The sequence below is a fragment of the Cherax quadricarinatus genome, chromosome 4, assembly GCF_038502225.1.
Source record: "Cherax quadricarinatus isolate ZL_2023a chromosome 4, ASM3850222v1, whole genome shotgun sequence".
NCBI lineage: Eukaryota > Metazoa > Arthropoda > Malacostraca > Decapoda > Parastacidae > Cherax > Cherax quadricarinatus.
The window spans coordinates 42,937,064-42,949,889 of record NC_091295.1 but is presented as its reverse complement, the minus strand read 5'-3'; the positions used below and the strand labels follow the sequence as shown (position 1 = coordinate 42,949,889).

The 12,826-nt window shown below is 38.2% G+C and overlaps 1 protein-coding gene across 1 annotated transcript in view; it reads right to left on the bottom strand.

Moving 5' to 3' along the window:
- Positions 1 to 12,826, bottom strand: part of LOC128684341 (uncharacterized) — a 108,003-nt gene that overhangs the window by 18,388 nt on the left and 76,789 nt on the right. Inside the window, exons 7-8 of the mRNA XM_070098222.1 lie at positions 5,551 to 5,681; positions 3,267 to 3,426 (exon numbers count right to left, since the gene is read on the bottom strand). Of these exons, the coding sequence (XP_069954323.1) occupies positions 3,267 to 3,426; positions 5,551 to 5,681 (291 nt within the window). The remainder of the gene's footprint in view (positions 1 to 3,266; positions 3,427 to 5,550; positions 5,682 to 12,826) is intronic.

The window sequence follows — 12,826 nt, the reverse complement described above, 5'->3', positions numbered from 1 at the left end:
CTTGGCCTCGGTCAGATGACCAAAAGCTCCAGCTGCGTGTCATCATATGACTTGTCCTGTTTCCTGATAAACCTTACCAAATCTAATCTTCAGACAGCTCAGGCAGCATCAAGTTAACCAACTTCAAGATTACTTTATTTCTTTATTTGTAACTACCTGTAGAGACATGGCTGAAGAGCTGACTTGTAATGCTATGAATGAAGCGAAGCTGGAACATACTTCCTCTCTTTTCTCAGTATTGTTACTTGACCCTTTATTTTCATTTTCATTGTAAATGCGACCGTGAAGAGACCGTTTTGCCGCCTCTGCCTTGGCTGCTATTTTCAAGTTTATTTTTTTGAGGTTTCCTCCTCACCCAAACTAAAAAGTCCAGAGAGAGCTTAAGGAAATCAATTACATTGGAAATAACGAAAACTAAGGCTGGAGTATGGGTAAAATTTTTTTTAAATAATTGAAAACATATGAATGGGCTGCTGAAATAATTTGTCCATTTAGAAAGTTTGGTTGATTATGTGAATATATTTATCTGGAGTGAATAGGTGGTGTAGGCGACCCGCGAGGAAGAGCTGGAGGGACGGTGTGAAGGAAGGTTTAAGAGTTACTTGTCTGAACATTCAAAAGTCGTAAGTAAGCGTGTTAGATCGGCAAAAGTGGAGGCAAGTGACTTGCTTTGGCCATGACTCTGCTGGAATGGTAATATCCATGAAAGAGATTTAGGAAAATCGGTTAGTGAGACTTTTGAAGGAGGAACGAAGACATTGGACCTCCGCTGGTAGGTATGAGAGGGATGCTTCCCAGTAGGGAGTGAGGAGGATTCTGCCCTGCCCAGCACCTCCCTCACTCGTCCTACTCCACTCCCTGGCCAAAATATCCATCAGACGGCCATTAGCGTCACTTACAGCGGAGTCTGATAGAGAAGAAGTGCACATTACGCTATAATGGTCATATAATGGCAAGCTTACTGCTTTGTCAGAGGGGCGTTTGTTTACATTAAGCTGCTGTATATTGCCATTACGGAAACTTTTCAAGAGGCAGCGGAAGACCGACTTAAGCTAAAGTTACTTATGCTTCATGAAACAATACACCCACTTCAGGAGACCGGTACGAAAAATCGATATAGAGAACCAGCTTTTTATAGTGCAACGTTTCGCTTAGGGTTGAGCTTTATTTGAGTGAAACGATGTCCGAGTATCTTGAACTAAAAGCTGTGTCGATAATTATACCCGTGCGCCTCGGAGTAATGAATCGGGATAAGTAAATGAAAAGATTATTATCTATGTTGTTCTGTGGTAGACTTTATTACCTATGTGCGTATGTGGAAGACTTTACTACCTCTGTACTTTTATGAAAGCCTTTATTGCGTATACAATCCACCATATAAATACGTCGTATCTTTTCCAGTACAAGTAAGAACGTGAATTTTCGAATGATTTACGTCAAGATCAAAATTAAATGGTGCTTTATTAGATTTTGGTTTGGTTAAGTAAGATTATCTTTGGTGTGAACTTTACTATGCCCATACCTTTAAAGTACGTACCTTTGTACTTAGCACTGGAATGTATTTGGTCTTGGCATGTACTTAGCTATTGAGTTTATATTTTACATGTTTTTAATATTCAGTATCTGATAAAAGAGCTATTATTATTATTATTATTATTATTATTATTATTATTATTATTATTATTATTATTATTATTATTATTATTATAAGTAGTAGTAGTAATAGTGGTAGTAGTAATAGTAGTATTAATATTTTCTTCTTTCCTCTTCTTCTTCTTCTTCTTCTTATTATTATTATTATTATTAATATTATTGTTATTATTATTATTATTATTATTATTATTATTATTATTATTATTATTATTATTATTATTATTATTATTATTGCTATAGACAGCTGAAGAAGGATTTCGTTTCTGTCAACCACATCTTCAGAGCCGAGAATATTGAAATGCATACCTTCACAGGTCTCTTAGATGGTACAGGTGGCTAAGAAATTTTTTGAAATGTTGCTGGGTAAAAAAATAAATAAATAAGAATATCACTCCTATAACCACTTCGAGTCAGACGCTTTGTTCATCACATAGTTGCCAGGATGCCTTTATAATAATAATAATAATAATAATAATAATAATAATAATAATAATAATAATAATAATAATAATAATAATAATAATAATAATAATAATAATAATGACAATTATATTAATCTGGACCCACATTATCGACTACCTTTAATTGACACACGAGATGTAAGCTTGTTAATGAGGAAATCTGTGCCTTGTTTTTGGCCTACCAACACATGGTGTTTAGTCTGCAAACAAACATTATGTTGTAAATAGGAGAAGTATGTTTGCGTAAATACCGATACAGCTCTGGAGTCAGTTATATCTCGACATTCAATTAATATTCCCCCACTTGGTGGATGTTAGTGCATGTGTGTGAGGACGAGTGTGTTTGAGGGAGTGTGGGTGGATGTAAGAGTGTGAGTGTAAGGGGGAGAGTGTGTGGAATTAAGTGATGTGAAGATGTAATCACCTGGGTTTCCGTCCAGGATCTTCAACAAAAGCTAATCGTGCCAGGATGGAGGAATGTGTAATACATACAGAGTATTGTGAAACCCTTTGAAGTGGCCTTACATGCATTTTGAAGCAGACAGGCGGGACAGGAAAATCAGTGGAGGAAAAAAATGAATGACACAGAGAGTCAGAAGAAACAAATACACATTGAGAGTAGGAGCAATATGAAAAAAAAAGTGTTTTTTTTTTAACGACAATAGCCTTCTCAACTTAGCTATGAGTCAGGTAAATAAAAAATAGAGAACTGAGAGCAAGATACCCTGCAACTATTACAAAACACAGAGACGAGGAGAGTGCAATCTCCCGACAACAGCAGTAGCAAAACGGTCACGAGTTACTGGAAAATCTCCCATGCTCTGGCTCCCCTTCTAAAAGGATAAACATTGAATCCCACGTCCCAGTGTCCTCTTCTGAAAGTATAAACATGGCTTCCCTCTTTTCAATGCCCAATTCAAATAATAAACATTGAATTCCTCGCTCCACCGTCCCGTTCAAATTGATGAACATTGAATCGTCATTAAAGTGTTCTTTTAAAAATGATGAACATTGAATCCCTGATTGCAGTGCCCCTTTAGGGAAGATAAACATTGTATCCCTTAATCCCTTTTTTCCAGTTACCCTTTCAAAAAGATAAACATTAAATCCCTCATTACCAGGCTCCCTCCTGAACGTAAAACAATGACTCACACTGCACTGTTATGGTGAGGGCGTTGGAGGCGGAGTCTCCCACGACGTTGGAAGCCTTGCAGACGTAGGTACCACTCCAGCGTCGCTTGATCTTCTGCAGCACCAGGTGGTCGTCAGACACCAGCACCCCTCCAGAGGCGTCCTGGTGCACCTCCTTGTTCTACCGGAACAGGGGAGAGAGGAGAACTCTGCTGAGCACACTTGAAGTTTCTCTATCTCTGTGGTCGAGTCGTATCCTATCTTTATTCATATCTTCCGTGTTCTCGTTCACACACACACACACACACACATACACACACACACACACACACACACACACACACACACACACACACACACACACACACACACACACACACACACACACACACACACATGCACACACCACAACACAGCTGAACAACATCATTCCCAGGACAAGTGTTTCAGGCCCATCCACGTGGCCAAATAAGCTTTCTAACCCAATTCAAAACACCACCCTGGAGTTGCTGTCTCGTGAAGCACGTCTGACCAGACTATTGTTGCTAGCAGACTGAGGAGCGTGTTGCTGGTGTAAAGTTAAATTACGATGCAAGGGAAAGACCTGGATTAAAATTCCTTCTCTAACTCCGTAGTCACGCCTGGTTAATTAGTCTGTTGTTGCTTGCGTGAGGCAGAGTTCCTATGTGCAGAAAATGAAATCCCGTGTATCTAGAAATTTCAGTGTTGACTACCTTACTGAAGAATTTAAATATGTCTGATTCTCACTAAAAGTCTCTAACGAAAAAATGTCCCTACGTTTAATAGTAATTAATTGTCAGTTTTTTTAAGGACTGATACCTTAGTTTGTACACATGTGGGAGTAATCACGAAACAAGATTAAATATTAAGGAGGACAGGACAAACGAAATAATATCGAGACACTGAAGCAAAACATGTAGGTGGAAGAGGCAACGAACTGATAGGTAGATAGTTTTTCTTTTATATTCTGAGGGGTGTGTATTTCTTTATATATATACACCGAGAGGGATGTATCTCTCTTTGTATATATACAGAGAAAGGTGTATCTCTCATTGTATATTTCTGAATGTATATATACAGAGAATGGTGTATCTCTCATTGTATATACACCGAGAAGTGTATATTTCTGAATGTATATATACAGAGAATGGTGTATCTCTTACTGTATATACACCGAGAAGTGTATATCTCTGAATGTATATACACCGAAAGAGGCAGATTATGAGTGCTGTATATTTAAGTCTACCACTGCCCCCGTCATCAGCAAACCTTATTCACTTGAAGAGGGTTTCAACAGGAGATCGAAATATACAGTAGCCAAACAATTTTCTATTACAATGTCTTTATGTGAGATCGTTTGTGCCGTTGACCAACATGTATTACACTTTAATTGGATGCCTGATCGACTTATCTATTGCTTAATGTATTGAGAAAGGGAATTGACGTCCTGTTAGTCTGTGAGAATTCAATCAGCGGAAGATCCACGTAATTAGCCGAGATCTGAGGTGTGAGAATTAGTCTTCGGTATTTGGTGTTGGATTCTTGGCAGAAGGAAGACGAGGCTGGGTAATTAGGAAAAGTTTACCGTTAGGGCAACGTGTTAATTAAGCCAGAGCAAGTAATATGAGGCTGAAAGTGGTAGAAGATGCTGGTGGAGGTCGTGGTGGTGGTGGTGGTAGTGGTGGTTGGGGTGGAGGTGTTGGGGGCGGTAGTGATGTGGTTGGATGGAGACGGTGGTGGGTGGTGATGGTATAGTGTTTTGGTAGTATCGTGGAAGAGCAATCGATACTAGGAACCTGGGTTGGACACGAGAGAGAGAGAGAGAGAGAGAGAGAGAGAGAGAGAGAGAGAGAGAGAGAGAGAGAGAGAGAGAGAGAGAGAGAGAGAGAGAGAGAGAGAGAGAGAGACAGAGAGAGAGAGAGAGAGAGAGACAGACAGAGACAGAGACAGAGAGAGAGAGAGAGAGAGACAGAGAGAGAGACAGAGAGAGAGAGAGAGAGAGAGAGAGAGAGAGAGAGAGAGAGAGAGAGAGAGAGAGAGAGACAGACAGACAGAGACAGAGAGAGAGAGAGAGAGAGAGAGAGAGAGAGAGAGAGAGAGAGAGAGAGAGAGAGACAGACAGAGACAGACAGACAGACAGACAGACAGAGAGCGAAAACAATAATCAACTTCCTGCCAGATACAATCAAACAACTACTTCAGACAATTATCACGATTGAATGAATATAAAAAAGCTCCTATTCACCACTACATCACCACCACCACCATTACCAAAAATACTTACATTATGGTACCAAGTGATCTTGTACACCTTAGGATTAGCAGTGACCGAACAATGGAAATACACATCCATCTCTTCCTTAATACCATCTGGTTGAAGCATCCGTCCCAGAGCCAGGTGAAGACGTGGGGGAACTGAGGAAGACAGAAAGATACGATTATAAGCTCAAACAAGAAGATATTCAGTGGGACATACAGGAAGATAATGCAAAACGTCTAGGGGGAGATACTCATATATTGAGACATTCAGAGAGGTAAGGAAAAAATCTAGTTCAAGGAGATCTTTTATATGAAGATGTACAGAGAGCAAATGAGTTGATGACAATGTGAAATATATCGAGTCAGTAATAAAGAACATGGTGATACATAGATACGAGGGAAAATATAATTATTCTTTATTATTATTATTATTATTATTATTATTATTATTATTATTATTATTATTATCATTATTATTATTATTATTATTAATTATTATTATTATTATTATTATTATTATTATTATTATTATTATTATTATTATTATTATTATTATTAATATATTATTATTATTATTTATTTTTAATTATTATTATTATTATTATTATTATTATTATTATTATTATTATTATTATTATTATTATCATTATTTATTATTATTTATTTTTAATTATTATTATTATTATTATTATTATTATTATTATTATTATTATTATAAAAATGATAATAATTGACATTTATACAGAAAATCACAACAACAATGAAAACAAGTGCACTTCAAATCGGTGATTATTGAATACATGACATTTCGCTTCCAGAATAAGCATGGTTGGAATCCTGTACCATTGCTGGATCACTGGACGATCACGGAGGCTTTACTATATAAATTGGTCACTACCCATCACTGAGTTAATCTTACATGCTTTTTTAAAATATTTTGTAACTTTTGTGGCATGATTCTGAAAGTTTTAAATTAATAATAATAACAGTATATTAACGAAATAATAATAATAATAATAATAATAATAATAATAATAATAATAATAATAATAATAATAATAATAATAATAAAAATAATAATAATAATAATAATAATAATAATAATTATTATTAATATTATTATTATTATTATTATTATTATTATTATTATTATTATTATTATTTTTAACTTCATTTTCATTATTATTGTCTTTACGATTGTGAGGGAAAAGTTCAATAGATAGGAGTAGCGAGGGAGTATATAGTAACAATAGTTTCACTGCCGGCTACTTGTTAAGGTAGGGTAAGTCAAGCTCCCGCTATTCCCGCCTTTTTCTCCCACCCCGAAAGTGATAGTTTCATTGCCGGCTACTTGTTAAGGTAGGGTAAGTCAAGCTCCAGCTATTCCCGCCTTTTTTCCCCACCCCGAAAGTGATAGTTTGACTGCCGGCTGCTTGTTAAGGTAGGGTCAGTCTAGCTCCCGCTGTCCCTTCCCCTCCTCCTTCCCCTCCCCCCCCGAAAGGTGACGTGTGGGGCTCTGGTCCAAACAGTAATCACTAGACTCACAGCTCCCAGCACTACTGTAAGTACATGACTGCCTTGTATTCTAGTGGATTTATGGGTTTAAAGCTTCACTTTTGACCAATAATAAACTTAGTCTTTTCAGCCTTGCTCTATGTTGACTGTTGTAATAATCACCACATCTTTTAGGTATTGTACTTATCATGGAGAGTGATTATTTAAGCAGTGGGTAACCTGTCTATCTTTTCAGCTTGGATGACAGAGAGGGTCACCTGTCAATCAACGAGAAGAACTGGCGGAGATGGACTAACGTCCTGAGACTTCCCCTTTTTGGATTTAATTACCTGTGCACTTGTAAGAAATTGCAGGACGTAACCCCTCATCATTGCAGTGGTAAAGGACCTGCTTTCCTGTCATCGGGATATTATACTCAAGGCTATTCTGTGAAGAACTAGCCAGTGGGTCGTAACCAACACCTGCGACCCCCCCCCATCATCGGCAACGGCTACGATTTCAACACTCAGTGTCACCAACACCAGACACCCCTATATATATTAGCGTTGAATTCATTTTTCATTTATATTTTTCATTTTTCAATTTTTTTTAATGTAGGATTAATATTTCATATTTAAGTGTTTTATATTTTCTGTATAATAAAGTGTTTATGTTTGTCTGTTATTATTTCTTTTTATAAATAACAAAAAGGCACAATACCGTGACTGGAACGATACTCAAATAACCCGCACATAAAAGACAGAAGCTTACGACGACGTTTCGGTCCGACTTGGACCATTGACAAAGTCACACTGTGTGACTTTGTCAATGGTCCAAGTCGGACCGAAACGTCGTCGTAAGCTTCTGTCTTTTATGTGCGGGTTATTTGAGTATTATTTCTTTTTCTATTCACTAATTTTCCTGAGGAGGAGCCAGCCTTGGTAATACTGTCTGAAGTTGTTACAGGGCTGAGTAAGCCTTCACAAGTGGCGACCTTGCCAGGATACAACTCGACAGAATCAAGATTCAATTCCATCTCGAATCTACCATTGGAACTTCAACGCTGCATACCACAGACGGTTACCACCAGCCATGAGTAATCATTCTCTATGGTAGGACTACGGTACAGGTATTTAAAAGATTTGGTGATTGTTATAGTCTCAGTTTATTGTAAGTCAAGTCAGGCAGGATATAATAGTTAATTCTGCCACCTTTCTTGTGAGTTTGAAACACTTTGGAGGATTAGACTTTAGGGACCCGAGATTTTCCAGTGACAATTTGTTTCATTGAGCTCTTTATTTTATCAAGGGAACTGTCGTTGGACACTCTTGATTTGTTGGTGAGAAGATTGGATGGTCAAGGGACCCCATTCTACTTAGTGTTTGCTCGGAGCCGGCATAGAACCCTTCGTTTTAATTAATACATATTGTTTAATTGAAGCAGGGATCGAGCCCTCTGGTTTATTTACAGTTTGAACGGAGCAGAAATTGAACCCTCCGTTTTCTTTAATACCCGTTTCATTTCCCCTGATAGTTTAAGTTATTCTTGCAAGCATGGAGGAATACCAGTTTTGGATGAACGCTGGAAGTTAGGAATAACAGGGAAAAATTTAGAATCTTTCATTAGTGCTAAAATCCAGGAAAGAATTGAAAAGGAGAGAGAGAGAGAATCGAAAGAGAAGAGGAAAAGGAGAGATTGAGAATCGAAAGAGAAGACAAAAAAGAGCGTGATAGACTTGATCGTGAGGAAAGAGCTAAAGTACGTGAGGAACAAGATAAATTAAGGGAACTTGAGGAAAGAGCAAAGGATAGAGAATATGAGTTAAGGGAGAGAGAAAAGGATCGCGAGCTCCACCAAGCTCGCCTTGAATTGGAGAATAAAAAGTTAACTTTCTCACAACAGCAATTAGATGAAGGAGTAATGGAACAACGTGCAGCTAGTGCACATATTCCAACACCTAATTTACCTCCCTTCACAGAGGGGGAAGACATAACTTCATACATTATCAGGTTCGAAAATATCGCTACCCTCTGTGAATGGCCTGCTGACACCTGTGCTACCAGGTTAGGAATGTTATTTTCTGGTACAGCTTTGAATATCTATGCAACTTTGTCACAGGATATATGTAATTATAACCTACTGAAGAAGGCAATCCTTAAAGCATATCAAAAAACCACAAATTCTTACAGGAAAGATTTCAGGTATGCCACCTTACAGCCTGGCCAGAACTTTCAGCAGTTACAGGTAACACTCTTTCGTTTGTTCGACTTTTGGATAGAGAGTTCAGGAATTGATCACAGTTATGAATCTCTTCGAGACTTCATGGTTGCTGACAAGTTCCTGACAGCTCTTCCTCACCAGATAAGAACATTCATCAGAGAACGTAACCTGATTAAAGCTGAGGAAGTTGCTGAGGCTGCTGACCTGTATGCTGAGGCTCACAATTCCTATAAAAACCTAAAGGGATCGAACCCTAAGGGCAAGGGTTCATCAGACCTTAAGAAATCAAAACCTCTAGTTGAAAGTAAAATGACTCCTTTTATTCCTGTTTGTCATTTGTGTAGTGTTAAGGGACATAAACGTCCAGATTGTCCTTCTAAGAAGGTTCAAAAAGTTGGAAGATGTTTTAAAGACTGTAATAACCAAGCACCCTTCTGTTCAGGAACAGTTAATGGACTTAATGTATCAACCATTTTACGAGACACTGGATGCACATGTATAGTCATTTCTGATAAGCTGTTCCCTAATCTTAAAGAAACTCATTCCTCTGCTATACTTTCAGACTACTTGGGCCGTACAGACACTTTTCCTACCATCCGTTGTTACATTAGGTCTAAATGGTTCACAGGTTGGTCTGAAGCCGTACTAGCTCCCATCACTTCTTGCTCCGTACTAATAGGTAATGTAGAAGGTGCCCTTCTTCCTTTTGAGGTTGACCTTTCATCACCAAAGATGGATATAAGTGTTTCAGATCCTCTTCCTGTAGAGTCAGAGAAGCCCCTCGAAAGTTCAGATGAGACAATGTCTCGCGATATTCATGTGGGATTAAAAACCAGTGATGCTACTCTCGAAAGCGAGAAAGTAGGATCACCGGTTCACTTGTTAGATGAAAGTGAAGATATCACCTCCGATACTATAAATGTCTTGACTAGGGCTCAGACCAAAGCCCAGGCTTCTCCTACTGTCTATCCTTTGATTTTCCCTGACTTCAAGCCTTTAGATATATCAAAGGACTCTTTTGTCAATTTACAACGTAATTGCCCTTCTCTTCAGAATTGCCATAATGCCGCTAAACAAAATCAAGTTATCAAAAGGAAAAACTTTTCATATAAATTTGAATATATAAAAGGTATCTTGTACAAGTCAGTATTCAAATTAAATTCAGATGAGACAGACTATTCCATCTTAGTTGTTCCAAGTCAATGCAGAGAGACTGTTCTTAAAATGGCTCATGAAATGCCAGTGGCCGGACATTTCTCGCATCGTAAAACCTTAAATAAAATTAGGGAAACCTATTTTTGGCCAAAAATGTCCTCAGATGTCACTACCTATTGTAGATCGTGTAAAGTTTGCCAACTGTCATCCTCCCGAGGTACCAGGCGAGTACCTATGGTCAAAATGCCTGTCTTTACGGTACCGTTCGAAAGAGTAGCTATTGACATCGTTGGTCCTTTATCTCCACTTTCATCTGGGGGACATAGATATATATTAACATTAGTTGATTATGCTTCGAGTTTCCCTGAAGCCATACCCTTAAAGACCATAACCACTACAGAGGTGGCTGAAGCCCTTTTGTCCATCTTCTCCAGAGTGGGCATCCCTAGAGAAATTTTGTCTGACCGTGGGACACAATTCACATCTGACTTAATGCAACATCTATACCAACTTCTGGGAGTGAAGCCTCTCTTCACCACACCCTATCATCCCAGCTGTAATGGAAGGATTGAGCGCCAGCATTCGATTCTCAAGTCCATTTTAAGGAAACTTTGCTCCCTTAAACCTAAGGAGTGGCATCGTTACCTACCCTGTGCTTTGTTTGCCATGAGGGAAGTTCCCAGTGACTCTTTGGGGTTTTCACCTTTTGAACTTCTCTATGGTAGACGGGCCAGAGGCCCATTGTCCATCCTTCATGACTTATGGACTAATGAGGAGGTAAATGCTGAGGTTCAGTCTTCTTACCAGTTTCTCCTTGACCTTAGATCGAAACTTGAGGAGACCTCTGACATAGTTTCGAAAAACTTAAGTTTGTCAATGGACCAGTACAAAACCTATTTTGACTCCAAAAGTCAGAGGAGAAGTTTTAAAGTAGGGGATGAAGTTCTGGTACTTTTGCCGATCAAGTCAAATAAATTATTAGTAGCATGGAAAGGTCCATATAAAGTATTAAAAATTTGTGAGAAAGTTGATTACCTCATAGAAGTCAAGGGGAAACCTAAGCTTTATCATATCAACATCCTTAAGAAATATTACAGAAGAAATTCGGTTAACTTCCTTAATAACTTTGACTTAGTTTTTCCACACGAACTTGATAAGACAACTGAAGAATGTAAAGTGTGCGTAATTGACACCTCTAACTCAGACTATGATGAAGAACTACATGACTTGGTGACTCTTGACCCCTCGGACGCAACCAACATTAATATTAATGAATCCTTGGATGACCTTAAGAGACATGAACTACTTCAATGTGTGAGTAACTTTTCAGACGTCTTTACTGATATTCCAGGTGTTACCTCCACGGTAGTCCATAAGATTGACTTAGTGACGGACAATCCTATCAAACGAAAATTATACCCAGTTCCAGTTCACCTTAGGGATGCATTTGACCGAGAGGTAGACAAATTATTAAAACTAAAGATCACTGAACCTTCAGTATCTTCATATTGTTCGCCAGTTGTCGTGGTTAAGAAGGAGGATAATTCATATAGACTTGCTATTGACTTCAGAGGCCTTAATGCTATAACTCGGTGGGATGCTGAGCCTATGCCCTTAATAGATAGCGATCTACACAAATTTTGTGACTCTTCCTTCTTTTCAGAGATTGATATTGCGCAGGCATATCATCAAGTAATGTTAGATTCTTCTTCTAAGCAGTACACCGCTTTTCCTACACACCAAGGACTGATGCAATATAGAACTATTCCCTTCGGTTTGGTAACTGCCTGTGCTACCTACGTGAGACTGATGAGAAAGGTCTTGGGTAATATGCCAAATGTTTCAGTTTATTTTGATAACATTTACGTAATGACATCCACGTGGGGCGAACATATCCAAACATTAACATCAGTTTTGCGTAGGTTACGCTCACATGGCCTCACTGCCAAGCCGAAGAAATGCTTCCTTGGGTATAACAAGATTAGATATCTTGGACTGATACTTTCTAATAACTGTCTGCAGCCTCTCCCCAGTAAGATCAAAGCTTTATTAGAATTTAAATTCCCCAAAACCAAGAAGCTCATGCGTAGCTTTCTTGGTTCTGTAAATTTTTTTGCACGGTTTATCCCGAACCTTACTGATCTTACAGGCATCTTATCTGACTTCCTTAAAAAATCTGTGAAGGAACCTCTTGAACTTTCCGACGTAGCTCGGGAAAAATTTAATGAGATTAAAAGTATCTTTTCGAAAGACCCTATCTTTAAGATTCCAGATATTAATAAAACATTTTGCTTAAGAACTGATGCCTCCAATACTGGCTTAGGTGCGGTGTTACTACAATACCATGATGGTACTCCCTTCCCTGTATGCTTCCTAAGCCGGAAACTCCTTCCCACAGAAACAAGATACTCCACAATAGAAAAGGAATGTTT